General features: G+C 42.9%; 2 protein-coding genes across 2 annotated transcripts; one reads left to right on the forward strand and one right to left on the reverse strand.

Moving 5' to 3' along the window:
- The first annotated feature begins 1,893 nt into the window (after nucleotides 1-1,893).
- Nucleotides 1,894-23,779, forward strand: LOC134463661 (immunoglobulin kappa light chain-like). Its single transcript, XM_063216858.1, has 3 exons — nucleotides 1,894-2,276; nucleotides 22,236-22,289; nucleotides 23,223-23,779. Exons 1-3 carry the CDS (start codon nucleotides 1,928-1,930, stop codon nucleotides 23,540-23,542), a joined length of 723 nt encoding a protein of 240 aa, XP_063072928.1. The 5' UTR covers nucleotides 1,894-1,927; the 3' UTR covers nucleotides 23,543-23,779.
- On the reverse strand, nucleotides 7,062-18,536 carry si:dkey-14d8.1 (zinc finger protein 37). The gene is made up of 7 exons (XM_063216856.1): nucleotides 18,209-18,536; nucleotides 17,560-17,762; nucleotides 16,300-16,386; nucleotides 15,686-15,781; nucleotides 14,385-14,495; nucleotides 9,930-10,071; nucleotides 7,062-9,808 (listed from the first exon to the last, which is right to left on the reverse strand). Exons 1-7 carry the CDS (start codon nucleotides 18,234-18,236, stop codon nucleotides 7,956-7,958), a joined length of 2,520 nt encoding a protein of 839 aa, XP_063072926.1. The 5' UTR covers nucleotides 18,237-18,536; the 3' UTR covers nucleotides 7,062-7,955.
- Nucleotides 23,780-27,580: the final 3,801 nt, after the last annotated feature.

The following is a 27,580-nucleotide window of genomic DNA, read 5'->3' on the forward strand; positions in this document are numbered from 1 at the left end:
TTTGCATGGAAATAATTTGCATTGGCTGCATGAACTGCATGCCTGGATGCTCAAGATGATATTTATAGACCCCCAAACATGAACACATCATGAACAAGAGCAATTGTATTGTTTAGCAGAGATGTCTCCATTCATTATAATTTCAACGTTTCTCATTCATTTACATGGTAAGAATATTATCTGATTTATTCTATTAATACATTATTAAATAAATTAGGGTTATTTCATATAATATGTTGATTATGTAATGTCTTAGATTTAAGCAGGCTTATTCTCTATTTCACAGGATCCAGAGGACAGTACACTGTGACTCAGACTCCTGCAGTATTGTCTGCTACTCCTGGACAAACTGTCACTTTGAACTGTAAAGTCAGCAGTGATGTCTACCGCTATTCTGATGGTGATAACTCTCTGCAGTGGTACCATCAGGTGTCTGCAGAGCCTCCTAAACTCCTGATTAAATATGCGAACCAACGCCAGTCTGGCACTCCATCTAGATTTACTGGTAGTGGATCCAGAAGTGATTTCACTCTGACCATCAGTGGAGTTCAGGCTGAGGATGCAGGACTTTACTACTGTCAGAGTTACCACGAGCCTGGAAGTACAGTGGTGTTCACACAGTGATACAGAGCCGTACAAAAACCTCCTTCCATAACATCACACATGACTGCACTGCTGCAGCCCACACTCAGAGCAGATGTGAAGAGTGGTTACTTCAGAAAATTAAAAAAAAAAAAAAAAAAAACGTTGAACATTTTCATGCCTTAGCTATTTTGATTTTGAAGAGACATAAAGCTTAGTCTCAGCCTATAAACAAAATACAATCTTAGTGTATTAATAAGAGAGTAAAGGTGCTGCATCCATTCTCTATTCAATTTCAGAGCAATAGAACCACCAGAAAGGGGGAGACCCATTCTGAAATGGTAATTTCTCAATCATGACAAGATTTTGTGAAGTTCTGTTCGATTTTTATTTTCACACATGCACAATGCTACAGAGTGAAATAAAATTTTCATTCTGTCAATCCTAACAATGATAACAAATACTGTGCATTAAGTAATGTCTAAAAGACAGCAGTAGGATTTACATGTGAAATGCAAAGACCTTTAAACACTGAAAAAAATAAAATTAAAAAAATCACTGTAAAAGTAAAGAATTCCAAAAGTGCTATAATAAATTAAATAATATGCACTCCATAAAGTTCCCAGTCATGTGAAACTACATTAAAGTGCAAGTACCAGCTACAGTTATCATGTAAACCTCACTCCTCTCTAGTGTGATCATTTCACTGGGGTCATGTTGACACTTACCAGAGTGTGCGGCCATTACAGTGTCACATTCTAGAATCCCAGAAGTGCCAGAACAGAGACACAGTGGAGAAATCCAGATGCACTCCAGAAAATCCCATCAAAATAAAAGTTCATTCCATTATGTAGTTGAACCCTTTCCCCAAGACAGAGCTCATAAATGACACACACACACACACACACACACACACACACACACACACACACACACACACACACACACACACACACACACACACACACACACACAGGACGTCTTCAAGCTAACACATCTCATTCCCCTTGCTGCATATTAAAACTATTCCGCATTAATTATCTCCCACCTTGTCCAATATGGCATGATCACTGTGGTCCTGTACAGGTTGCTGTTTGTGGTATTTGCATGGAAATAATTTGCATTGGCTGCATGAACTGCATGGCTGGATGCTCAAGATGATATTTATAGACCCTCAAACATGAACACATCATGAAAGCTTATGAGAACAATTTTGCTTTTCAGTGATGACTTCAATCATTTTAATATTGATTCTATTCATCCATTTTCATGGTAAGAATCTTTGATGTTTTCTGAATGTTTGAGTGGGATTTAGTGTTATTTTATTCAATATGTTAATTATTTCATGGCTCAGATTAAATGTATTCTGTGTTTGACAGGATCCAGAGGACAGTACACTGTGACTCAGACTCCTGCAGTATTGTCTGCTACTCCTGGACAAACTGTCACTCTGAACTGTAAAGTCAGCACTGATGTCTACTACCACTCCTCATATGGTCACTATCTGCACTGGTACCATCAGGTATCTGCAGAGCCTCCTAAACTCCTGATTAAATATGTGAACCAACGCCAGTCTGGCACTCCATCTAGATTTACTGGTAGTGGATCTGGAAGTGATTTCACTCTGACCATCAGTGGAGTTCAGGCTGAAGATGAAGGAATTTACTACTGTCAGAGTTTCCACTATCCTGGAAGTACCAGGGTGTTCACACAGTGATACAGAGCTGTACAAAAACCTCCTTCCATAAGATCACACATGACTGCACTGCTGCAGCCCACACTCAGAGCAGATGTGAAGAGTGGTTACTTCAGAAAACCATTAAACGGTTTGATGCTGTGGATATTTTGAAGATACATAAAGCTTACCCACAGTCTACATATAATACAATTGCATTATAGTACGAGAGTAAAAATGCTGCATGAGTTCTCTATTCAGTTAAGCTTATAGAGTAACAGACACTACAACCAAAACCCTCTGACATGTTAACATAATTTCTCGATCATGACAAGATTTGGTTCTGTTCATTTCAGTTCAATTTGTTTGTCACACATGCTCTGTGTTGCAGAGTACAATGAAAATTCACATTCTGACAGCCCTGCCCACAACAGATGACATACTGTGCATCAACTGATTCATAAACAGACAACAATAATTATGTCCTATTACAAGTGGAATTGTAAAGGACATTTTAAAAAGAATTATTGTAAAAGTAAGAATTCCAAAAATGTTCCCAGTGTGTGAAACTAAATGAAAGTATAGCCTTCCACCTACAGTAATTACATAAACATCACACCTCTTGAGGGTAATCATTTTATTCAGGTCATTTTGACACTTACCACCATAGTGTATAATTCCAGCAGTAATGTCTACAACACCTTTCCTGGTGAACCAGAAGCTATGTGTTGACGCCCAGGGGGCTGTTACTTACAGGCTACTGGTTTACCAGGAAATACAACAACAACTATCTGCACTGGTACCATCAGGTATCTGCAGAGCCTCCTAAACTCCTGATTAAATATGTGAACCAACGCCAGTCTGGCACTCCATCTAGATTTACTGGTAGCGGATCCAGAAGTGATTTCACTCTGACCATCAGTGGAGTTCAGGCTGAGGATGAAGGAGTTTACTACTGTCAGAGTTTCCATACTGGCAGTGGCTACGTGTTCACACAGTGATACAGAGCCGTACAAGATGTGAAGAGTGGTTACTTCAGGAAAATATTTAACATTATTGTGCTCTTATGCTATTTTGAGGATACATAAATTGCTTACACATATTCAATTGCATAGTAGGCCTACATTAATAAAAGAGTAAAAGTGTTGCACAAGTTCTCTTTCAGATCAACAGAACCACTACAAGCAGCACAAGCAATGGGGGACCCCCTCTGAAATATTCAGTTCATTTCAGGTTGATTTTTATTGTCATACATGCACAAATAAATTCTCATTCTGTCGGACCTGCCAAACGCAGATAACAAATGTGGTGTGGAAGCCTATTAAGTAATGTGTAAAAACTAAAGACAGAAATAGGCCTACTATAGGTGAAATAGATTGGTGTGTTTTTTAAGCATTACTGTAAAAGTAAAGAATTCCAGAAGTGCTGTATGATAAATTAAATAATATATGCTTTCCATAAGGTTCCCAGTGATGTGTGAAACTAAAGTGCAAGTACCAGCTGCCCAGGCTCTGCCCTCACAGTGACGCAACACCTTCGGCTCTACTACAGTAGCTCAGGAAACTGCTTGTTCAGGCAGATTCTGATTTCCCGTGGCAGGGGAACTCTACCTACTTGTCGGAAACCAATCAAATTAGCATTTCCAATAGTTCTAGGTAGAGGCGTGTTCAAGGCAGTGGCGTGATTTGAACAGAGACGTTCTATTGGGACTAAGAAAATGTTTGGCTTAAACTTTGGCTCAGTTTCTCAAACATGCTGTTTAAGGGGCATTCCATCGGTGGAGACATGGATATGTATTGAAAGCGGGTCATATATATAGTAGAATAGTGGCATACATTTCTAATTTGGTGCCTTCTTGGCCGAGAAAAGGCAGAAAATGACTTTTTAGTGCTTGTGGATTTGTGACAACAATCCTCATAATGCATTGCAATGCTCAAGTTCCACAGGCCACAACCAGGCAGCTCTGCCAGTGACTTACTGGAGCCTCCCTTTAAGAACGTTAGTTGTGTTATGGGGTGCGTTTTAATATGCGACCTTGCCTCCTCCACTTGCTTCTCGTCATGATGACATCACTGACAACGGCATTATATTTCAATATCTTGCAAAAGCTCAATTGTAAAGTCTTTTTCTCATTTGCAATTGGGATGGTGAATGAAAAACAGTCCCTCAAAAGTTGTTGTGGCGAGGCTGACAGCTGGAAAACTATCGTTTTCTCCACGGAGGAGGGGCCAGGAGGCAGGACAAGGAGACAAGCACAAGTAGAGGAGGCAAGGTCACATATTGGGATGCACCCATGGTCTTGGTCAAACCAAGTCTCTAAGAGATTTGAAAGTCATGATAATCAGGCTAAGTACAGTAAGTAGTGTTGCACCGATACCATTTTTTGGCCCCGATACCGATACCCGATACCTGGCTGTGCAGTATCGGCCGATACCGATACCATACCGATACCAATACCACCCTATTTGAAATGTATATATATGAAGGGCTGTAGTACATACTACTTGGATGTAAAATCATCGCATGGCTTTGTCAGGCTGCTGCCTACCTTTGTGAAACAGGGAAAAGACTAATACAAAGTGAATCCAGCAAAACTTTTTATACTTTTCCAATACCTCTATGAAATAACTAATTTCAAGGCTGTTTAAGTGTCATACAAGCACCTGTAAATGGTATCGGTGCCCTATTTGTTGGTACTCGCCGATAGCGATACCAAAATTTTAGTACCGATCCTGGTATCAGTATCGGTGCAACACTAACAGTAACCACGTAAACCTCACACCTCTCTAGTGTGATCATTTCACTGGGGTCATGTTGACACTCAGGAACGTAGCAGCAGCAAATTGTGGGCCCTGTGTACAATCAGCTGCAATAGACTGCCTAGCCATATGTCTGCATAAATCAGACACTGTGTGGGCGCCCTATGTCCAAAACATGGGCCCCTGATAACTCAGTCACTCAGACACTGTGTGAGATTTTTAGTTGTTTATTTCCAGAATTCATGCTGTCCATTCACTAATGTTAGATTTTTCATGAATACTTACGACCACCATCAAATTCTAAGTATTTATTATGACTGGAAAAATGGTACTTTTCATACATGAAAAGGGGGATCTTCTCCATGGTCCGCCATTTTGAATTTCCAAAAATAGTCATTTTTAGCTGCAAAAATGACTGTACTTGGACCACACTATAAAATATGTGTTTATTACTTAGTAAATATTCATGTAAAGATCAAAGTTGGCGATGGCCAACCCATTTTCAATGAGCAGCATAGTTGCAGTACCTTTTTTGGCCATTTCCTGCACAGTGTCCCTTTAATGTACGACATGATTTTCATAGATCCCCAAACATATGCACTCCATGAAAGCTTATGAGATCAATATTACTACACTTCCTTTTCATGATAAGAATCTGTTATATTATGTCTTCTGAATTTTTGGGGGAGGATTTAGGGTTGTATTATATACTAACATGCTAATTATTTAATGGTGGCAGTGCGTTTCAGGGACCGTGAGACATTGTGTGCATTCCAGTATGAGACCTTGCGTCTTCCACTTGTGCTTGTGGCCTCGCCCCGCCTCCTGGCCCCTCCTCCATGGAGAAAACAAAAAAGTTTCCCAGCTGTCAGCCTAGCCACAACAACTTTTGGGGGACTGTTTTTCATTCACCATCCAGTTTGCAAATGAGAAAATGACTTTACAATTGAGCTTTTGACTGAAATATAATGCTGTTGTCAGTGATGTCATCATAACATATTACTTTCTGAGGCCACAAGCACAAGAGGACGACGCAAGGTTGCATATTGGAACGCATCCCTTATTTTCACACATGGAGTGCTTTCTAATATGCAGACTCCCGTCCTCCCTTGCATGCTTGTGGCCTCACGATGACGTCAGTGACGACAGAAGCGTATTTCAATATCTTGCAAAAGCTCAATTCTAATATTATTTTCTCATTTGCAATGTGTATAATGAATGAAGAATAGGCACCCAAAAGTTGTTGTGGTGGCTTGGCTGACAGCGGAGAAATTGTTTTCTTCACGGAGGCGGGGCGTCAGCAAAACGCAAGGCCACAAACACAGGCAGTGAGGACGGGAAGCACTCATGGATTATCCACCACAGAGTCGAGACCTTAACCATATTGAGAATCCTCAGGATGTGTTGGAGAAGGCTTTGCATAGCAATAAGACAATACAAGATCTTGGATGGAAGTAAGTCTTGTGGTATTGCAGACACTTGAGTCATTACAGTAGGCTATGTGACATTTTTCTTGGCCAGGCAGTGTGTCTTTAGGCCTCATATGAACTAAAAGCAACAACATACATTTATTATATTATTATAAAGCAATAATTTAACTTGATATTCATCTATCATGTCATTATCTTGCGCTCCCGTTATTGAGAAAGATAAATAGGCGCCAGTAGGCCCTAAACAAATTCAACAGCTACTTCTACGCTGTGTTCCAAATTGCATATTCCTAAATAAATAGTCAATATATATCAACATTTTTCAAATCAGGTCACACCTCCGTGACAGCTTATTACAAATCATTTCGCAGTGAATTGTTAACATGGTTTTGTTTTGTACCTGATGACTGTCTAAGACTAAAGCGTAGCCAGTATGAAATGCACACATTTCATTTTTCCTGATCTCTGAATTTAACTGCGTTATTTCCAACGCCGATGAGACCCTCTGATGAGGACGCACGATGGTACACCACTGAAATATGTTGCAGAAAAGACAAAAAAACATTTAGTCAACACGTCTGAAACAAAAGAAAATGACTTGAGCTACAACCACTGTGAGGAGAAACAGGGTAACTGAAGAAGAGACGGACTTTATTTACTGAATTATCAAGCCAGAGGAAGCTAATGTTACATAGTAAGGGAAAGATTAATAGTAATACAAAAATATTTAATTTCTGAAAACAAAATAATAAATGACAAGTCATTTCAGACAATTAATTTTATACAAAATACACAATTGTGAAAATTAAATTATTTGCCATTCATCATTACTTCGCATCATTTTATTTCTTAAATCCAAAGCATTGTCCATGTCATGGCTTCTCGAATCATCCATGTTTAGAGTGTTGCACAGTACATGTAGTCATGCAACAAATATGTTATTTATTGCCAATGCATATTATGTAATGCACTGTATCCTTGTTCAACATTATAACGCCTTACCAAACTTAAAGAGTGTGACAATAAACATGGTTTGCTACCCAGATCACCACTGGAATTAAGATTTTATGGTTTTAAACAGGGAAAATGCAAACACTCATTATCCTGAACTTGATGACAAAAGGCATGCTTTCAAAGTAACATCCTCTGAACTGGTAAATCACTTTCTGCATTTTTTGTCTATGAATAACTGAATTGTGGTTGAGCCATGGTCATGAACTGGTAGACAATTTCAGTGTCTCAAACGGCGCACTTGTACACTTCGGGCATTATGCTTCAGTGCATTTGTGACAGAAAATGTCTCCTGGGAGACACCACAACATCTTGACATGCAGGGAAATAAAAATCCCTAAATCCAACTCTACAGGCCTGACTCACAGAGGCGAATAAAAGAGCATAAAGCCAAAAAAAAGGGTGAGGTTAAGTTTTTTTCCCCTTTTAAAGTATTGAATACTCCTGCGTTTACCAGCACCTAGAAACTGTGCATGGATCTTTGAACTTTTCCAACTCTTACAGGGATTCCTGTTTGCGGCGACCGCTGCGCCGTGACTCCTGTGGGTCAGTGTGGGAGCGCTGGTGCTTCTTCAGGGGCCCCGGGAAGCGAAACGTCTTGCCACAGTCGCCGCACTGGTAGGGCCAGGCGCCGGTGTGGATGTGCGAGTGGTCCTTCAGGTGCGAGGAGTGCTTGAAGCTCTTGTTGCAGATGATGCAGCTGAAGGGCCGCTCGCCAGTGTGCACACGCAGGTGCCTCCGCATGTTGCCCTGCTGCGTGAAGGACTTGCCGCACTCCTGGCACTGGTACGGCTGCTCGCCCGTGTGGATGCGCATGTGGCAGCGCAGGCCCTCGGGGCTGGTGAAGATCTTGTCGCACAGCGTGCAGGGCATGGACTGCTTGGGCTTCTCGTGCAGCCGCTGGTGCTTGGTGAGGTCAAACAGGTAGACGAAGGCCTTGCCACACAGCGAGCAGAGGTACTGGCGCTTGCCGTTGTGGTAGCCCATGTGCCGCTTCAGCATGGAGAGGTGGATGAAGCTCTTGCCGCACTTGGAGCAGTGGTGCGGCCGCTCCATGGTGTGGTAGCGCTCGTGCATGCGGAGCTTGAAGGCCGTGGGGAAGCTCTTCTCGCAGTGCGGGCACGGGAAGTTGTGCTCGGAGGAGTGGCAGGACTGGTGGATCTTCAGGTAGGAGCGCTGCGTGAAGCCTTTGCCGCACACCGGGCACTTGTACGGTTTCTCTCCTGTGTGCACCAGGTGGTGCTTGATCACGTCCGCGCGCTTCCGGAAGGCCTTGTTGCAGATGTTGCAGCTGAACGGCCGCACGTTGGAGTGGATCTTCTCGTGGATGGCTAGGAAGCTGCGGGAGCGGAAGGACTTGCCGCACACGGGGCACTGGAACTGCCTCGGGTCCGTGTGGATGCGCGCGTGGTCGTCCAACAAGCAGCGGTATGGAAAGCTCTTGCCGCAGTGCTCGCACATGTATTCGTCAATGGACGTTGCTTGGCTCGCCTGGGACTCATCCGTGCCGTCTTCGATGGTCGTGTTTGCGGAATGTTCTTTGTCCTGGGTATCGTCTGAGCGTGGCGTCCGAGCCCGGGACTTACGGGCAGACCTCACGCGAGGAATGCTTGATTTCGGGAGGCACGGAAGGAAAGGAAGAGGGATCACTTTGCCTATTTGGGACACCCATTTTTCCACACTCAACGGCGTGGCCTCTCTCTTCCCTGCTGAGCGGCGTCTGGCAATGGGGCTGCTGATCACATACACAGTGGAAGACGGTGATGGTGAGGGCGAGGGCGAGGGGGGCTTTTCCACAACTGTCGAGGGCTGCTGGATGACGTAGATCTCCTCGCCGGCCTGTTGGCTCACGGATTCTGGCAGGCCATCGCACGAGTGGTCCCCAGAGTTCTGCAAGACGTACATCTCCTGGTTTGCATGTTGGCTCAAGATCTCGCCCTCGACTTCACATGACGAGTGGTGCTCAGAGTTCTGCACCACGTAGATCTCCTGGCTGACCTGCTGGCTGTCAGACTCGGCTTGGCCTTCGCCCGACGAGTGGTCAGAGCTCTGCACCACATAGATCTCTTGGCTGGTCTGCTGGCTGACGGGCTCAGGTTGGCCTTCGCCCGCATGGTTTTCAGAGTCCTGGATGCTGCCTGCTACAACCATCTCCTCACAGGGACCAGCTTGTTCGGGACTGGCCTCCTCTTCCGATACGTACTCCACGCTCTCAAACCCCTGTGTCTCATCGCAGTCGACCACCTCGTGAGCATCGCTGGCGATCACATAGCTCTCGGTGATTACTCCTGGACTGGTCGGCATAGTGATGACCATGACTTCCTCCTCGAAAGAAGAGGCAGGAGGAGCCGCTGTGGAGGAATGAACCACACAGATGTTGGATAAGGAATTGGCACAAAATATTGTGGAAGGTAGTTCGGGTATATTCATACAAGTCTTCTTTTTTTAATCTTTCCAACAAAACAACAATACCTATGGCTGATTCTTCAAGAGCTTCCTCCACGATATGCTCAGTGCTGTGAAGCTTGAGAAGGTTCATCAAGTCTTCAGGAGGCACGAGGACCTGGGAGCAGTCCTCCAAATCACTGGGGGCAGTGCGGAGCCACAATGCTGTCTGTGTCAGAAGGAAAGAGAAGAGTACATGCATAGGCTGAATTCGAAGGCAGTCGCTTGATGACTCCCCTCCTACATAAACAGGTCTCTGATCAGATATGCGGTCATTACGAACGGCACTAACGAGTGCGCTGCCCTGCGCATTTGATGTTACGGCGATTCTATGCCGTAACGTAACATCAAATGAGCAGGGCAGCAGAGTTATGTTCATTACGTTAGTGCAAAGCTTACGTACGCTATTTGAGAGTTGAAAGGTCGCGAGACGACAGAATCGTATAATAGACTATAAATAGATCTAGTGACCACATATTTAGATACTACAGTGATGTTTTATCTAAGGATAGACCGATATATCGGCCCAGCCGATACATCGGCCGATATTTGCGTTTTTTAAGTGTATCGGTATCGGCCGATACACGTGTGATTTTGGTCGATACGAAATATTTATTATTTGATGTTATTCAGTTTTTTTTAAAAGCACCTAGACACTCTATTTTTGTCTTACTTGATTGTTAGAGTGGGTGTTTAAATGTTACAAATTCTACCTCAAATTGATAATGTTAAATAAATGTTTACTTTTAACTTGAGACCTGGAATATTTGTCATTTTTGAAACTTTTTTTTACCCATATCGGCCCCAAATATCGGGTATCGGAAATCGGGTATCGGCCAAGGGTGATGAGAAAAATTTGGTATCGCATCGGCCATTAAAAAACCTGTATCGGTCGACCCTTAGTTTTATCCCTTCGATTCTCAATATCTAATTGTCAGAATAAAGAGCATTTTGAGGTAGCAGCTTGGGTGGCAGTTTGTTTTCAGGTTCCCTGTTCAGAGGGAGGTGGCGCACAGTATTTTGGGTAGAAGGCAACCTCAAGTAAGCATCTGATGTTGCCCTCAACATATCCCAGTTACACCCACAAATGCAGTGAACTGCCAAGGGAGTGAAGAAAGCAATTGTTCGTTTCGAATCATACTTGATGACTGTATGTCCAGTTAGCTCACTGGAAGGGCAGCTACCTTTCCCATTTCGAACGTAGCCATAGGCTAAGAACATATGACCTGAGAACCTCTAAGCTAGGGGAAGGAAATCTCCCATTGGTGAACATTGTTGTAGCCACAGTTCCACCTAGTAGATGGCGAATGCGGGCAAGTGGAAACAGCCGTCCTAGGGGAAAAGAAATGGATTGGAAAATGGAGTCCATAGGGCTAAATGCTGAAAAAATGCTACCGCCATTTCCAGCCACAAATCTCATAAATAAAACATTCCTGGTGAGAACTATGGCTGTTGTTATATAAGAGGCTGTGTTGTCATTTTTTTCAGTTGTCTACTTTTTCCAGCATGGCAGAGGATTTTGACCTGTATTCGCTAGCATCCTGTTAATGTTTATGGATTTGGCCTCATAAATTCAGCTTGCTGACCCAGTATATAATGATCTAGTCGCGCAAAAAAATTCTAAACAATACTCAAATGTGTTCTTATGAGTTCTAGCTTCAAAGAAAAAATTATACAACAAGATAAAAATTATGGTTGTAGGAGGCTCCATGACACCCATTCATCTTTCACTTGCCCGCGATAGCCGACTAGTGGCAGTACCACCCCTGACCGCTAGCCAGTGCTCATTCTCATATAAGACGTAGGGTATGTCCGACAGTCCCCAAAAATAAGGAAGTGGCTGTAGCAACCCAATGTAAGTAGGCTGCCGGATGTGAGTGCCCGGATATCCGCCCGAGTATTTACGTCTATTTTACCTCAGCTACTTGATTTCGGTCGTGTATTTACGACAGTTTAACCTCAGCTACTTGATTTCGGTCCGATTTGAGTCTGACTGAAGATGGAAGGGACATAGGTGCCGTGCGTAAAGAGCCCACAGCACATCGCCGTTTCGGCGACACCAGAGAGTTCCTTGATCTCCCAATCAAAAGAATAGGCCCGTGACCAATAACATCACAATAATAAAAAAAATAATAAAATGAAATTATAACTTAAAACCGAATTGATTTGGGTGTGAAAATTAAACTGTCTCAACCGGGCACCCAAAGGGAATCCATCAAAAGATAACGGCGTTACTTTCTCGTCGGCATTATTTTGTTTTTATTATCCAGGAGGACTGAGCTGAAAACTGCAGCAGTCACCTTGCACAGTTCTAGCTGCTCTGAAGCACGTGCGTGTCTAAGCAAATCATCCTGCCCATTCGCAATGTTAAATAAAAAGTTTTGCACAAGACTATAGCCTAAAATAGATGCACTGTCACAGACACTGGCCCGTTTCGGAAGGCATTAAAGTCACGAGTTTACCCAGTCTAAATGTAGCTAGCACTCGGGAAGTTTCTGAGTTTTACTCCTTACATTAGTGAAACATAACATCAGGATATCCTACAAGTTAAAATAATATCTGGGCATAGCCTTCTCTCTGAGTTAGAAATCAACAGTTATGTCGCATATTGTGTAGTTATTATTTGGTGGTGCAAAAACAACACGCGAAACCATGCCGCATATTGTGCCATTATTATTGGTGATGCCGAAACAACAAAGCCAGATTGGTGACTAGAGCCTGCCTAGTACATTTAGACATAGCCTACTCATTTGATTGTGCCATGTACATTTAAAAGTGTCAGTGCAGAATTAAACTGGGCGCTGAATATAAATATTGTTTGTTCTCCCTCCGTGTCTAGATACAGTCAGAGGCGCGCGCGCACGCTCTTATTTCTGTATTATATGAAAATATCCTAAAACGGTCACAATATCAGAGGACCTTCGTGGTGGAGGATACTTGCGGCGGGGCCGAGACCAAGTGGTTACGGGACAATCTTAATATTAGGCTATTGAAGGGACAGACCATGCTCTAAATGTAGCACTCGAAAAGTTATGCTGCATATTGCAGATTATTTGGTGATGCCAACAATACGTGGAACTAGGCACATTGGAGACTAGAGCCTATACTTTAGACATAGTCTATTCATTTGATTGTGCTACGTAAACTTAAAAGTGTCAGTAAAGAATCAAACGGGGCGCTGACATATTGGAGCCAGTAACCCTTCGTGTCCGGTGGATATTGTGCAGAGGTGTGTGCGCGCACACAATTAATTTCTCTCCCATCTCTTTGCTCATCAAGCCTCCGATCTCCAAAAAGACACGGGTACTCAGGATAACCGTTTACACGAGCTGTTTAAATAATGTGATGCACGTTCTTCATGACATGGCATGGTTTGGCCACCCTAAATTCAACATGACTGCATTCGCACATATCGTTAAAACATCCATGATGGAATTGTCACTCTAAATGTGCAAGTATTAGATATGAAAAAAATATCCTAAAACGGTCACAACACCAGAGGACCCGTGGTGGTGTAGTGGACATTTGCGGCGGGGGCCGAGGCCGAGTTGTTATCATATTATAGCCTAGAAGGGACAGTCAGGCGACACAGCGCAACTCACATCGGGTAGCTGTTGTACCATAGCCTCTCTGGTGATACCGCAAAGCATTCCTGATGGTGGAAATGAATGCAAATGCATGCAAATACTCGGGCGGATATCCGGGCACTCACATCCGGCAGCCTACTTACATTGGGTTGCTACAGTGCCTATGTAGCAAATTCGATGGCACTAATGGCCAATCACCGTACATTTGTCGACCTCCCGCATACTTCTGGGATAGCAAAGTAACCATAATTTGCCTACTGCAATATGACAGTATATAGAACGTTATCCGGGTACCGCTCACCTCCTGGCTGAAAGCCTACTAGGGTATTCAGATGTTCTACATAGTCGCTTCCTTATTTTTTTACCTTCTACATATGAAGGCATTTGGAACCTAGATAGGTACCCACATGAGTGATGATTATTCTGGCCTGACCCTCCCCTCAATGTTCACTCCCCAAGACGCTACAGAGGACCTCTTCAAGATAGTCTGATATAAATAAAGCATTTGGCTGTTTGGCAGGCAAAATAGCTCATATTGTATAACTAAAAATGTTGTAACCGGTGGTTACATGGTGGACCGGTCTTGGCTGAAAATGCCTGGCCCCTTTGGTGGGCCCTGGCCATCGCTAGATTATATTCTGTGTGCATTACAGTTTCCAATCAAATGCAGCAAAGCAACTTAACCCCTTAGCGCAGAGCCTGTGTTATAACCTTACTGTCACCAAAATTGTAATAGCCATGTCTTAATCTGCTACTTAAGGCTCTGGGTACTGTCATAACACTGCTATTATGATGTAGAGTATTTTATGCAAATAATGAATAGGCCCGCCGGTAACCCCATCTTCAGTAAGAGGCCACGGCTAGAACGTTTATAAAGTGTGCCAAGGACGCTAACCTGTCTCAAATCTGGCGATGGCAGCAGCTCCTCCACTCTGGACAGGAACTCCAGGACCATACTCTCCAGCGCTGCCTCATACTCTGGACCATACAGCTCAGGAAACACTGTCTGCGGAGGAGGGGGACCAGGGGGATCATTTATCATGTATTCTTAAAAGGTACAATGTGTAGGATTTTGGCCAGAGTAGATATTGCAACTATGCTTCTCATTGAAACTGTGCTGCCTCCAGCCAAATTTGATCTTACTAAGTAATAAACTAAAATTTACTAGTAAGGACAGTAAGTTGTGCAGCTAAACATGTCAAAATGGCGGACATGGACAAGATCCATCTTTTCATGTATGAAAAATACAATTTTGAATAATGAATACTTAGAATATAACATTTAAAGATGCACTGTGTAATATGTTTAGCAGTTTCTTTACAGAATTCATGCTGCCCATTCACAAATGTTACTTTTTTCAAAAATACCACCATCAAATTGGACCATACAGCTCAGTGTGTCGAAGGGGGAAGAAAGACTACTATAACCGTGATGGGCATGGTCAACTTCTAAAGCAAAATAAACAACTTTGGGTCTGCATAAAAAGGACTGCAATTTTTTTTTAAATCTCACTCTCAAGCTGGAGTCTCATTATATTCGGCCCTTAAGCCATCAGTGTGTCACGTTTGTCAAGTGAAGGAAGACCAGACCTTTTGGATTTGAACACACATAGTATCTCCATGGAGGCTGGGCAACACTAAGGAAACAGAACACAAGCAAGAGAAAAGGCTGGGAGGAACTATTTTGACTTTCACCCTAGGTGTAGGTCAAGAGGGCCCTAACTTGTGTATGCGAAGAGGGAACAAAGCTGATCCTTGTGCGTTTTTCTGTGTCTGAGTGTGGGTCTTTATTCACTTACTTGACCAAGGTCTGAGTTTAGGGCAGTCATGGGTAAGCGGTTAAGGGCATCAGACTTGTAGCCCAAAGGTTGCCGGTTCGACTCCCGGCCCGCCAGGTTGGTGAGGGGAGTAATTAACCAGTGCTTTCCCCAATCCTCCTCCATGACTGAGGTACCCTGAGCATGGTATTGTCCCGCCGCATTGCTCGCCAGGGGCGCCATTTAATTAGGGGCTGCCCCCTTGCACGGGTGAGGTATAATAAATGCAATGTCGTTCTGTGCCGTGTGCAGTGAACACTTGTATGCTGTGGAGTGCTGTGTCACAATGACAATGGGGGTTGGAGTTTCCCAGGTGGGCTTTCACTTCACTTTGTATGGGCCTGCTTATGAAACTGGTAAAGACTAGGGCACACACCCACCTGGAAGTAATGCTGTCTTGAGGATGGATTTTCCAGAACGGTTTGAATGAGCGTTAGGAAGTCATCCAAGTACTTCACGGCCTCTTCGTCTCTGCACTAAAATGAAGGCAATATTAGAGCAGGTGACCAAATGGACATGCTGCAGAAATGAGTGAGAGCAGTAGCATGATGACGATATACCATGCATGATGACAAAAGCAATAGCAAGTATGAGGTGCCTCCATGGAGTTGTATCAGGAATAGGCATCTCATCGTTAAAAGTTAAAAGTTAATACTTTATGCCGTAGTTTCCCTTGCTTTCCTTTTATGCCTAAGCACATAAACATAAAAATACATGTACACATAAAACAATTGTATGTGCGTGCATGTGTAAGGAAAAGTAGTACATGTGTACTTTTAGGGGCCTTACATAGTCATCGCATCCTAACACATACCCAGCTGTGTGACTACACATCCCTATGCTTCAGCCGCCATAATGGGTTGATGCGTAGTCAAACGTGTCCCCCTAAATCTTTAATTCGTGATGCGGGTTACATGCGTAGTCACTGGAAGAGATACTTGAGTCGCACAAGTTATTTTTCAAATTTGCACTTTACCACTCTACCGTTACCTACCGACTGCTTCAGGTTGATCAACATCCCAAGGTGAGTGTTGATGATCGCTGCCACTGGACTCTCAGCACGATAACATTCCAAGACCATCTGAACAAGTAAAGAAATCATATGCATTCATTAGAGATAGCGGAGACATGACATGACAAGGAAAGCAGAAAGTATTGAAGATGTAATATACAGTAGGTTCTCAATGTTTTAAAAGGAACCTATATACCCCCCACCCCACGGCCAATACCGGCTTGAATATACGACATGCGTGTGTTGCACTAATAGCTTTTTTATTATGTTCTTCTGTAGTGTGATGTAACGTTTTGTAAATAGCCCCCCTGTGATGACAAGTATATAAATGTCTGCACTGAGGTTAGTGCTTTCAATTTCATTGTGAATGTGTATCCTATAGTGTCAAATGTGCATGCGTGCCTGCGTGCAATAAACTCTTTCTGGACTGTGCAACAGAACTCGGGACTGTGCAGTTGAATGACTGAAAAGTTTTTTTTCACTCCTATATCATTATATCGCCCACATAAAACTGAACGATACTGAAGGTCGTCATGCACCTTACCAGGATCTTTCTCTCTTTTTGCACCATGTGCACTTTTCAGACTGTTATTCATGACTATCTTTTGTCACCTCTATTACCACATCACTGGCCAACACTGATTGTTTGCTGGTCTCGTGATCATCTCTTTGTCTACCTCAACTCCCATGATATGTTTGTTTCGTACATTTTTCCTGACTTTGACCTGCCTTCATGTCTGTTATGTCTTGAAATGTTCTTATGGGGATTTATGTGTAATTATTAGGCTATGTGTAATACTACTAACTAGACACCTTCATTTCCCTCTGGGGATCAATTAAGTTACTCTACTCTACTCTACTGTATGTATGTGAAGTGACATGGGTGAGTGGTTAGGGCGTCAGACTTGCATCCCAGAGGTTGCCGGTTCGACTCCCGACCCGCCAGGTTGGTGGGGGGAGTAATCAACCAGTGCTCTCCCCCTTCCTCCTCCATGACTGAGGTACCCTGAGCATGGTACCGTCCCACCGCACTGCTCCCCATGGGGCGCCACTGAGGGCTGCCCCCTTGCACGGGTGAGGCATAAATGCAATTTCGTTGTGTGCAGTGTGCAGTGTTCACTTGTGTGCTGTGGAGTGCTGCAATGACAAGTGGAGTTGGAGTTTCCCAATGGGCTTTCACTAATTCTATAAATAACGCAATAGGACTCTAATATGAACCTTTCTGCAAACCAACCTCCTTACCCTTGTTCGGAGCTGAATAATAAGCTTTGTGACCTCTGTCAGGTTAAAGTACTCGGGGGCAGCAGTCGAGACCAGAGTAATGAACTCCTCCAGTTTCTCATAGTGGCCAACGCTGTGGTGCTCCGCCACCTGCCACATAAAGGCTGACATCAGGCGCAGGGGAGACACCAGAAGTCGCAGGGAGGAGAAGGGCAGGGAGGTGACTGGAATATAAACAAGCGCCATTTCAGACAACATAGTTCTATAGACAAATGTGGATTGACAAGCAACTCTGTCGACACGGGGTAGTGCCATCCTAAACCACTGTCATGGAGTTTCTTATTATGCCACCAAACGGATGTAAAAGTGTTCAAAAAACAAGCGCGAGTAGTTAGCAAAATATGCCTATTGCATCTCAACTCGGCACAGCATGATAGGAAGTATGGATAGAATGCAAAGCGCGCGCGAGTTGTATTTATTTGTGCACACTGTGACAAAACCTACGATAAGAAACCAACACGCCTTCCTGTTAAAACTTTCTTGAATGATGTCAAAATTAGAGGTACGGTATTTGTTGTTCGTGTGTTCACGTACAGGGACAGTGCACTCGTCATAAAATTAATTGTGCACGAATTTCACAGAAAGCTAAAGACCAAAACGAAAGACTTACAAGTTTTCATATGCTCTTCAGACGCCATACTTTCTGCGAATGTTGCATTTATTTCAGAAATCTACAATGACATTATCTTGCACACGCTAGCTAGCCACAGATTACGTGAACACAGAAACGACGACCAGCCATATTAATGGCGGAAATACTTGTTCATCTGTGATACTTCAAAACTGATTCATTCAAATTGTTTCAATGCTGCCGCTCACTGGCGAGGAGTAGAACTAGACCTATAGGCCTAGAACTAAAGTGTTTCTAGAGAAGCACTTGAAGACTGTTACAATCACAGACCTGTGGATACAATTGCCTGTTGAACAGCCTACATCCTACAGGTCCCCCCCCTTAATAGAACAATATTTATGACCTTTGGAGGCAAGGTAACTTTTTCCACGGACCATAATCCTATATTAGGCTTATCAGAATAGACATTGAGTAATTCCAATCATTGTTACATAGCCTATATTATAGGCTATTCATTCATTGTGTTGCGCAACTTGTAGCCTAGATCACTGTTTAATTGTAACATAGCTCTATGGTGTTTCTGCAAGCTTTTTGTAGGCTACGCTACTGGGCTCGTGGCTTCTATTCGTGGTCGCTGTCCGTGGTACTGAAAAGTCCATTGTTATAAGGTTGGTTATGTTTTAATATTTTAACTTGAATAATATGTTGCATGTTTTGTGCACATACAATTGCCATTAATTTCTGCTACATATTGTTTCTAAGGACTCTGTTGCAATGTTATTTTCAATGTAGGCTAGTCCACGTCTAACACACCAACACAGTCATAGTCTTATCTCACTTCTTTCAACTAGGACTACTTATTACGTTATAAATATGCAATCTACTTATTTCAACCATGACAAACAGTAGTTTTGCACTTCCAGGGTTTTCACAGTTTAACTCCAGTCGTGTCACAAGAATGACGTCTGCATTAGGCCTAGCCGATGCAAAGTGGCCTATACGCCTACAGCGCAGCAGAGCTATCATGCAGAAGCTGAAGAGGTTTTTGTACGGGTGCTTAAAGTGTTTATGAAACGAAAACAAAGTAAAGGAATTTGACCATTTCCAGGACAGATTCTGAAAGTTCTAAGCCTTGTGAATAAAATGGGATATTGTCTGGGTGATATTTTGTCCTAAAAGTCATGTTAAAACGTTCCCAAAAAGTGTTTTTTTGGTGACATGCAAATTTTATGCAAATGATATGCGTGACATAGAAGGGGTGAGTTCACCTCATTCCACCTTGTTCAGATCAATGGCGGCTAGTACCAAAACAAAGCGCAGTGTCAAGCAGTGTGTTGCTGGAGGGCCGAACGGTGCCAGCTGCAAAAATGGCTACTTGACAGAAGGAATATCTTTGCACAAGTTCCCTTCTGTGAAGAATGATGGAACTGTGGCCGACAAGGAGAAGGCTAAATCAAGCTAGGGCTCTGTGGATCCAATGCATGGTTTTGAAGCAAGCTCGTGGTCACTGTTGTGCTCTGCACATTTCCACACCTTGTGCTTCACCACAAATGTGGAGGTCGCGGGCATGGTTGGACTGAAGAGAATGCTATTGCCTCAAGCAGTTCCAACAATTGACATCGCCGGCGTGCAGACTGAAACTGCCCCTGTAACTGCTCGGGCACGAAGACAGGTGAGTGCACTGCTTTGCTTTAGGCTACTCGTTTTACCTTGTCCATCTGCTTTGTATGTTGTTTTCAGGAAAGGGTAATGCACATTACATGCCAAACCGATGCGAATGCTCTCGGAATATGCACTTTTTATTGATTGCCATTCAACTGGTCAATAAATTGGTTTTGGGAGGATATCCGCACATCAGCGTGGTGCTCTCAGTCGAGGACAGCCAACTCACAGATTGGGCTTCTCAAGGCTTTTTCTGAACGGGGAAATAGGGGCGCTCCACCCTCATACCTCCGTGGGTGCACCCTCATACTTTTATTTTTATATATATATATATATTTGAGCGCCCCTAATAAATTTCTCATTCATGGGGGGGAACACCCCCCTTCACCCCCTGTAACCTGCCATGATGCTCCCTCATGCCAAAAAATCCTAGAAAAAGTCCTGCTACTGCTTAGCGAATAAACAGAGATGCACATAGCGTAGGCCTACTTTGAAGCGTTGATTGTTTGTTTTTAGTATTGTGGTGCACGTGTGGCTGACGTTTGGACACACCGCGTCCTCAGAGTCCGGCTGAGGGACACGCGACGCTTGTGACTTTGAGCACAAAAAATAGGCTAATAATAATGATAAACGCTAAAAATATGCTGAGGACTCAGGCTATATAGGGCGTTTTTCCAACAGCCTAATACCTCCGTTTTTTCTCTAGTTGATGATATTTTTGTATGTAGCCTACATGCATTTCAATCACACTATATCGCGCAATTGAATCAAAATGCCCCCCATTTGTCAACAAATACACACGCCATGTCATCTGTGGGTCATGGCAAAGCGCCCTTAGCAACCGTAACCATAAACAAAACGAACTGTCAGGCTATGTCAACAATCGTCACTTCGCCTGTCAGACATGTCACTTTCTGCAGATGTATCAGTGCCTCTGAAATAGATTTGTGCGGCTGTTTTTTTTTCTCATGAGGTTGGATGTGTGGTTTTTCGACACGCTGATGTTTGTATCAGAATTTTGGTTCCTTTATAAGATGTGGGTCCATCAAATGTGTGTTGTTTTCTCAGATCGCCATACTAGCAAACCAGGGACTCCCCTCTATGATGTCACAGCCCAGCTCATTAGTCACACCAAATTTCACAGAATTCACACTTTGAGTTGCCATTTTCACAAGTTCCTCCAGGATGATTGGGTTCAAAGTCTCATCGATGCTATCAGAAAAAACAAGGCTTTAATGGGAATGACCGTTTGTTTTCGTTTCATAAACACTTTAATGGACTTGTATCACCGTGGTGGACTTTCGGTAGCGGCACGAAACTTGCAGTTGGAAGTAAGTAGCACTAGCGAACTTTTTTCTTAATAGCCTACTTTCCTGTAGAGTGCCTCAAAAATGTTTTGTTGTTGTTGTTGCCGCCGGGTTTTTTTTCCTCATTTCTTTTCTTTTTTGGTCTTTGATCTGCAATGGACCAATCAGGGCTACATTGCGGATATGCCTATTTAAATCGATTGGCGTACTTTTGTTATTGATGATAGGCCTATTCAATGGGCCTATTTGTTATTCATTTATTTGATTAACTTTCTTGCGCTGTAAACGCCATCAGTTAAAGGTGGGGTGGGGGGGGTGTCAGGTCTGCGAGTTTGAGCGCAGAGGTTTTTGTACGAGCACTGATAGGGGTTGTGTCACTGTGGTAGGCTACACGTTTGGAGGCGGTAGACTTGCTGTGGCTGGACGTAAGTGTGTTTTTTCTTATTGGTAACTGTTTACGAAAAGGGAAAACGTTTTGTTTTCATTTGACCTTTACGGTAGGGCCTATCTATGTAGGCCTAAATGTTTTTTCTCATCATCATGTATCAATAATATATCCTAATGGCCCGGGGATGCTGGACCACACATCATTGACAGCTATTCGGATGTAGCCTGCTTGAAATCTATTTCAAAATTGTTTTTATTGGGGAATAGGGAGGCAGATGTTTGAAGTGTTTAGGCATAGGCTATTGAGTGTTTATCTATCTGCCTTTAAAGATGCACGTGTGTCCATGTCTGAATTATATTGGCCTATATAGCCTGGTACAAATAATGCCTATGAATCATGGCCTGTACAAGGTGTGTTGTGATAAGTCGTTCACAGAATCTTTATTTCTGTGTGTTTGTCAGTAATGCGATCAGTTGGCATTTTATTTTCTTGTCCTATTCAGACTAGATACTAGGCCCTATATTGGGAAAAACGTGATAAACTTGACAAAATGACAGTAGCCTAGCCTACAATTGCCTACTCATGGAAAACATGAGTAAAACATGTGCACAATTGTTGAGGAATCAAGTTTGTGTAGGCTATGGGAGGAGAGTGTTTAGGTCTGCGTCTCTAGGTTTGAGCGCAGGGGTTTTTGTACGACCACTGATAGGGGTTGTATCACTGTGGTACACGTTTGGAAGCGGCACTAGACTTGCTGTTGGAAGTAAGTGTGTGTTTTTTTTCTTATTGGTACCACTTCTGTTTTCCATTGACTTTTATCGGATCCCCTAACCTTAAATGTAGAGTATTGTTTTTCCCATAATTAAATCAATAATGTAATGACCCGTCAGGCATCTGAAACACAGATCAATGGCAAATGCTTGGACTTTGACTGTTTGAAATTTATTTCAAATTTGTTTTTATTAGGAACTAGGGGGCACATCTGTCTAGTTGGCCTGTTTCTGAACGCTTGGTCTATCAGAGAAGTTTAAAATAACTTACAAATAATGCGTCATGCTGCTTGAATCATGACCAACTGACGTGGCCTACGAAAATCAGATCAAGTTGTGTTTTTGTCTGCACATGTGTTATGAGAGCCACTGAGGTTTTGTTGTTTTTAAGGCAATCTGTGTTTGTCATTTAGGGTTTTTACAAAGAAGTTGGCCTCTGCCATGAATTGTTAGTTATTTGCTCAGGTTTCACTACTGCTTTAGGGCAAGCGGTGCTTCTGGTTGTTTCTCGATACAAATAGTTAGTTGCTGCTGTGCTGTTAATTCAGATGATGCACACCTATTTAGTTGTTTTATTCCTGTGTGTGTGTGTGTGTGTGTGTGTGTGCTGTGCACTGGAAACTCATTAAGACATACTGTAACGGGTCTAGAAAATGTAACAGAATTGTCAACTATGTTGTCTCGCACAGATGCTGTTCCCCAAATCAACCTTAGTGCGCTTCATCTCATTCCAAAAGTGCCAGTGTAATGTTGCTCTTGTCCCATGTATGACTACTGTATTGTACTGTATTTTGTATAGCTATAGGCCTAGTATTCATCATATATTTGTATTTCATTCTTGCATTTTGGGCCTTTCTTTTAATCTCAGATGACTTTGTAGTCATTCATTTTCATTCACTCATTTTGTGCCTTTCTCTTCATCTCAGCCGACACCCGTCCCACGCTGACCGTCCTGCCCCCGTCCGGCCAAGAGCTGTCCTCAGCCAAGGGCACGGCCACGCTGCTGTGCCTGGCCGACGGTGGCTTCCCCTCCAACTGGGCGCTGGGCTGGAAGGTGGACGGCAGCAGCAGGAGTGGCTTAGCTACCGACCCGGCGCCCTCAGCCAAGACCGGGCTGTACAGCTGGAGCAGCACCCTGTCCCTGACCTCCGCCGAGTGGGGTAAGGGCGTCTCCGTGACCTGCGAAGCCACCCAGGGCTCCCAAACTGCTGTCACCACGGTCATCAAGGGAGGCGAATGTTCTTAGTGGTAGATACAGTTAACTCAAGTCTTAATCTGAAAGGCTTGTCATTTGTTTTGGTGTCATTTCTTTTCTTTAAGCGTTTTATGCTTACAGCAGAAGCAAACCATTATTAGCATGCTTTTACTGTGTTTTAGTGGGCTATTGTGTTTATTGCCCAATGTAATCCTTTGAAATGTAATCGGTAGAGTGTGCTTGATTTGGTGTGGCAACATATAAAATAAAACTTTCCTCTGAAACATATGATTTTTTGTAAGCTGTCCTTTCTTTCTATATGGTATACCGTATGTCATATTGAAATCAGTCACACACAAAACAAATGCTAGTTTATGAAAGACAGAAAGGAAAAAAGAAAGGAAAACTTTTATGAAGACTCACCAATAATAATATCACACATATTGTTTACAGACTATCATTTTTAAAAGGATGCATATTTCAATACACTGAAGTGAATTTACTACTACAAAAAATAAAAGTATACTATAAAGCAGTGTTTCCCAACCAGGGGTACGTATACCACTAGGGGTACGCGAGCACACTGCAGGGGGTACTTGGGAAAATGACAAAATGTATGGAGCATAGTCACATTGGCATATAGAGCATGAGTGAGGGGGTACTCGTGGTATGACAAAAAGACTTAGGGGGTATGCAAGACATAAAAAGGTTGGACTGCTATAAAGTACACCCTGTACTCTACAAGTACTGCATTGCAACTTTGGGATGATACAGCCAATTAATCCATTTTGATTAAGTGGAAATATACTGCACATCTGTTTAAGGTTTCTATTTCTATTCTGAGAGTTTCAGTAGGAAACGCAGTGAACCTTGCTAATGCAAATCCGTTTCTTTTCACACTTCAGTAGCCATGCAGATGTGTGCTGACTTCCCTTCCAAAACCATGCAAATGTGTGTTTGGGCGGGAACACTGCTGCCATACAAGTGTTATTCAACTTAATCATCAGAAAGTGTTGTGTAAAAATATTAATATCAGAAGAGCAGGGGTGAAAGCAGACCGGTGCGCACAGGTACGCATCACCGGTAAAAATGTTACAGCCAGTGTGCAGTACCGATAAGAGAATAGGGTTAATACTGGTCAAAAACCCACATCGTAAGGCTCGTAAGGTTTATTCAAGACAAACAACATTTGGCCTGATGAAGACCCTGCACGGTCGAAACATTGTATGTTTTGAATGAGCCATACAAGCGGAGCTGCAGTGTGTGGACTTCTACTCTCTCTATTATAAAAATATTAATAATACTGCCCTACAAAGTAGTAAATGCATTGTTCATAATGAGCTACTATGATTTTAATGTCATGTGGATATGTCAAAATAATACACGTAAGCTATAATATGTTAAATAAATTGACTGATCTGCGAAAATGTGGTAATATAAAGTAACAGAACTGCCACATGGCAGTAATCTACCCAAAATCTACCTACTACTTAGACTAGACTACAAGATCATGCAAATCATTTTGGAGTTTGGAGCTACGCACAGTTACTCCCCTTTTTTCTTTGCAGTATGGGTGGGTGAAAGAACATACAGGCCGCCCAAGCCCAGGGGGCCACAGGTCAGAAGGGGCCGAGATAAACACCCTGCCACCCCCACCCCCAAGAAGCCCGGTAGCATACATGAGTGTGCATGTGGGGTCCAAGAGAAATGGTGAGCCCCATCACCCCCTCTCCCCCCATAGCCTTTTGATCTTCTGGCAAGCCGATCTCCAGCAAGTCAACTCATAGTTTGCTGAAAAAAACCTCAACTACTACATCATAACAGCATTGCGCTGACATTACAGTGAGTCGTAGCCCTTAGCGCACACCATTCCACCAATGGAACGCTGTTGTAGTCATTGAAAACACATATCTACCATAGTGCTACACCACAATGATGGTGCATAGGGCGTTTAGTAATACAGTGTGACTTGTTCATTGCCATTCTGGTAACAGCTATAATAGGGGCCGTGTCTTGGGGTTAAGTATTCAAGTAACCATTTTGGTAACAATTAGCTTATACATGAGGCCCTGCATAAAAGGGTTAATCTAGAATGTGGAGATACGAAGGGCTGAAGGTTCAAGACATCGCCAATAAGAGGAATGTCTGGGTTGCTGCCTGCCTCCACCGTCAACCAGAGTTGAAGTGACCTCTCACCTCTAACTGAACACAGTAGAAATGCAGTGGTGAGTCAACGATTCAAAGCAGTAATTCCCAACATTTTCCACCTTGGGGCCCACATGAAATTTTCACAAATGTTTGTGGCCCACCTCTGCCCAATAAACAATACATCTCAACAGCAGCAACTTATTTATATTTACATTATATTAAAAAATGATTTGGAATACACAGTTGAAGAACTTGGCCAAGAGTTTAAGAATCACTGCTTTACTCTAGGACTAAATACACTAAACACACATACGGTGGTGGTCTGGAAGATGGTAGTCTAGAATGGTGTTTCTCGACAGGGGGTGTTGAGAAGGAGACAGTGTAGAACAGAGGGGGGCACTCAGTTGCAAATGGTGGGGCTATTTTATTTTTTAATACTCAGGTGGCCGTTGGCATGCTCATGAAGAAAGGTGTTGAATTGACTAGCCTTTATAGGTGTTGAATTAACACAGCACTTTTTCCTGTGTACCCCCTTGTACAAATACCGGTAACTATGAAAAGTGTTGCATATGGGAAGTGCTATCAGTGTAATGACGTTATGAAGCCCAGAAATAACATGCCACAGCTAATAAGTTAGCAATTGAATGAGCTCAGGTAGAACACTAAGAAATCAAAAATGTGCAAGACTCGAGTGTTTTTTTTACATAAAGTCACTCAAATGGCAAATACATATTTGAGCTATGGGGTACTTCCATACTGTACGAACATAATATGTATGCCTAAAAAGACATTTTCTGCTCAAGGCAAGGCAAAGCATTTTTATTTAATCATTTAAGACCATAATGTTATTAATTTGTTTTTACTAGTGAAACCAAGTCACCATGTATTAAAGGACTGTGTAATGGCTCAGTAGTGTAGTATGCTATGGTACAGTCTTTTCAATGACTACAGTATAGCAGAGATCCACTGGTGGAATGGCATGCATTATAAAGCTACATATAGTGTACTTTTTGCAACAAAATCACACTTTTATACATGTAGCTTAACAGGTCAAACATGAGTGGTGCACAGGTATAATTCACACATTTACTTTATCCAGAGTACTGGGAATGGGTGAATTATGTGCTGGACCAAACAGAAGATAACAGGAATGAAATGATTAAGGTCTGCCATGCATTTTAATCGGTGTTGGGTGATGTCACTTTCCTGTAAAGCCCCAGAGTACTTTCAGTGCCTGGAAACCACCACACAACCGATTAGTGCGTAACTACACAGATTTCAAGAGTGGGAAACTACTGGACAGTGACTATGCAAATTGGTGTTACACAGATGAGTGTGCATTCTCACATCTGTGAAGTGTGTGTGTGCGTGTATGTGTGTTGGGGAGTGTGTGTAGTAACCATGTTTGATTTTGCACAAGGTTCTTTTAAATAATTGACCAAGCCAATGCAATAAAGGCTGTTTTAACCCGTTAAGTCATGGGCCGTTATGAGTTTACTGTTACCAGAATGGTGATGACCAGGTTGTAATAAATTACTAAAGGCCCTGTGTAATGTCATAGAAGTGTAATACTAAAGTAGTTTAGTCTTTTCTAACTATTACAGCGTTTCACTGGTGGAACAATGCACATTATGGGGCTACAAGCATCTTCAGCACTCCTTTTCTTGCAACCTTATGGCTAGACTGAACTCTCTCTAGTGGGATCCACAGTCACCTGGAATGTGCATCTTGTAGTCACATTGCCCAGTAGACTAGAAGTTTAGGAGCTGTGCATGTTTTTTATTGATAGCAGCCAGGAAGCAGCCTTACGGTGCATACACACCAACGGAACGGACGTCCACAGTACGTCCACTTCACATATCCGTTATCAGTCCGAAATGGTTAGAATGCATGAAAACAAATCATGCCTTGCACACAGGAACGCGGTGTAAGCGTGGCACA

The sequence above is a fragment of the Engraulis encrasicolus genome, chromosome 15, assembly GCF_034702125.1.
Source record: "Engraulis encrasicolus isolate BLACKSEA-1 chromosome 15, IST_EnEncr_1.0, whole genome shotgun sequence".
Lineage (NCBI taxonomy): Eukaryota > Metazoa > Chordata > Actinopteri > Clupeiformes > Engraulidae > Engraulis > Engraulis encrasicolus.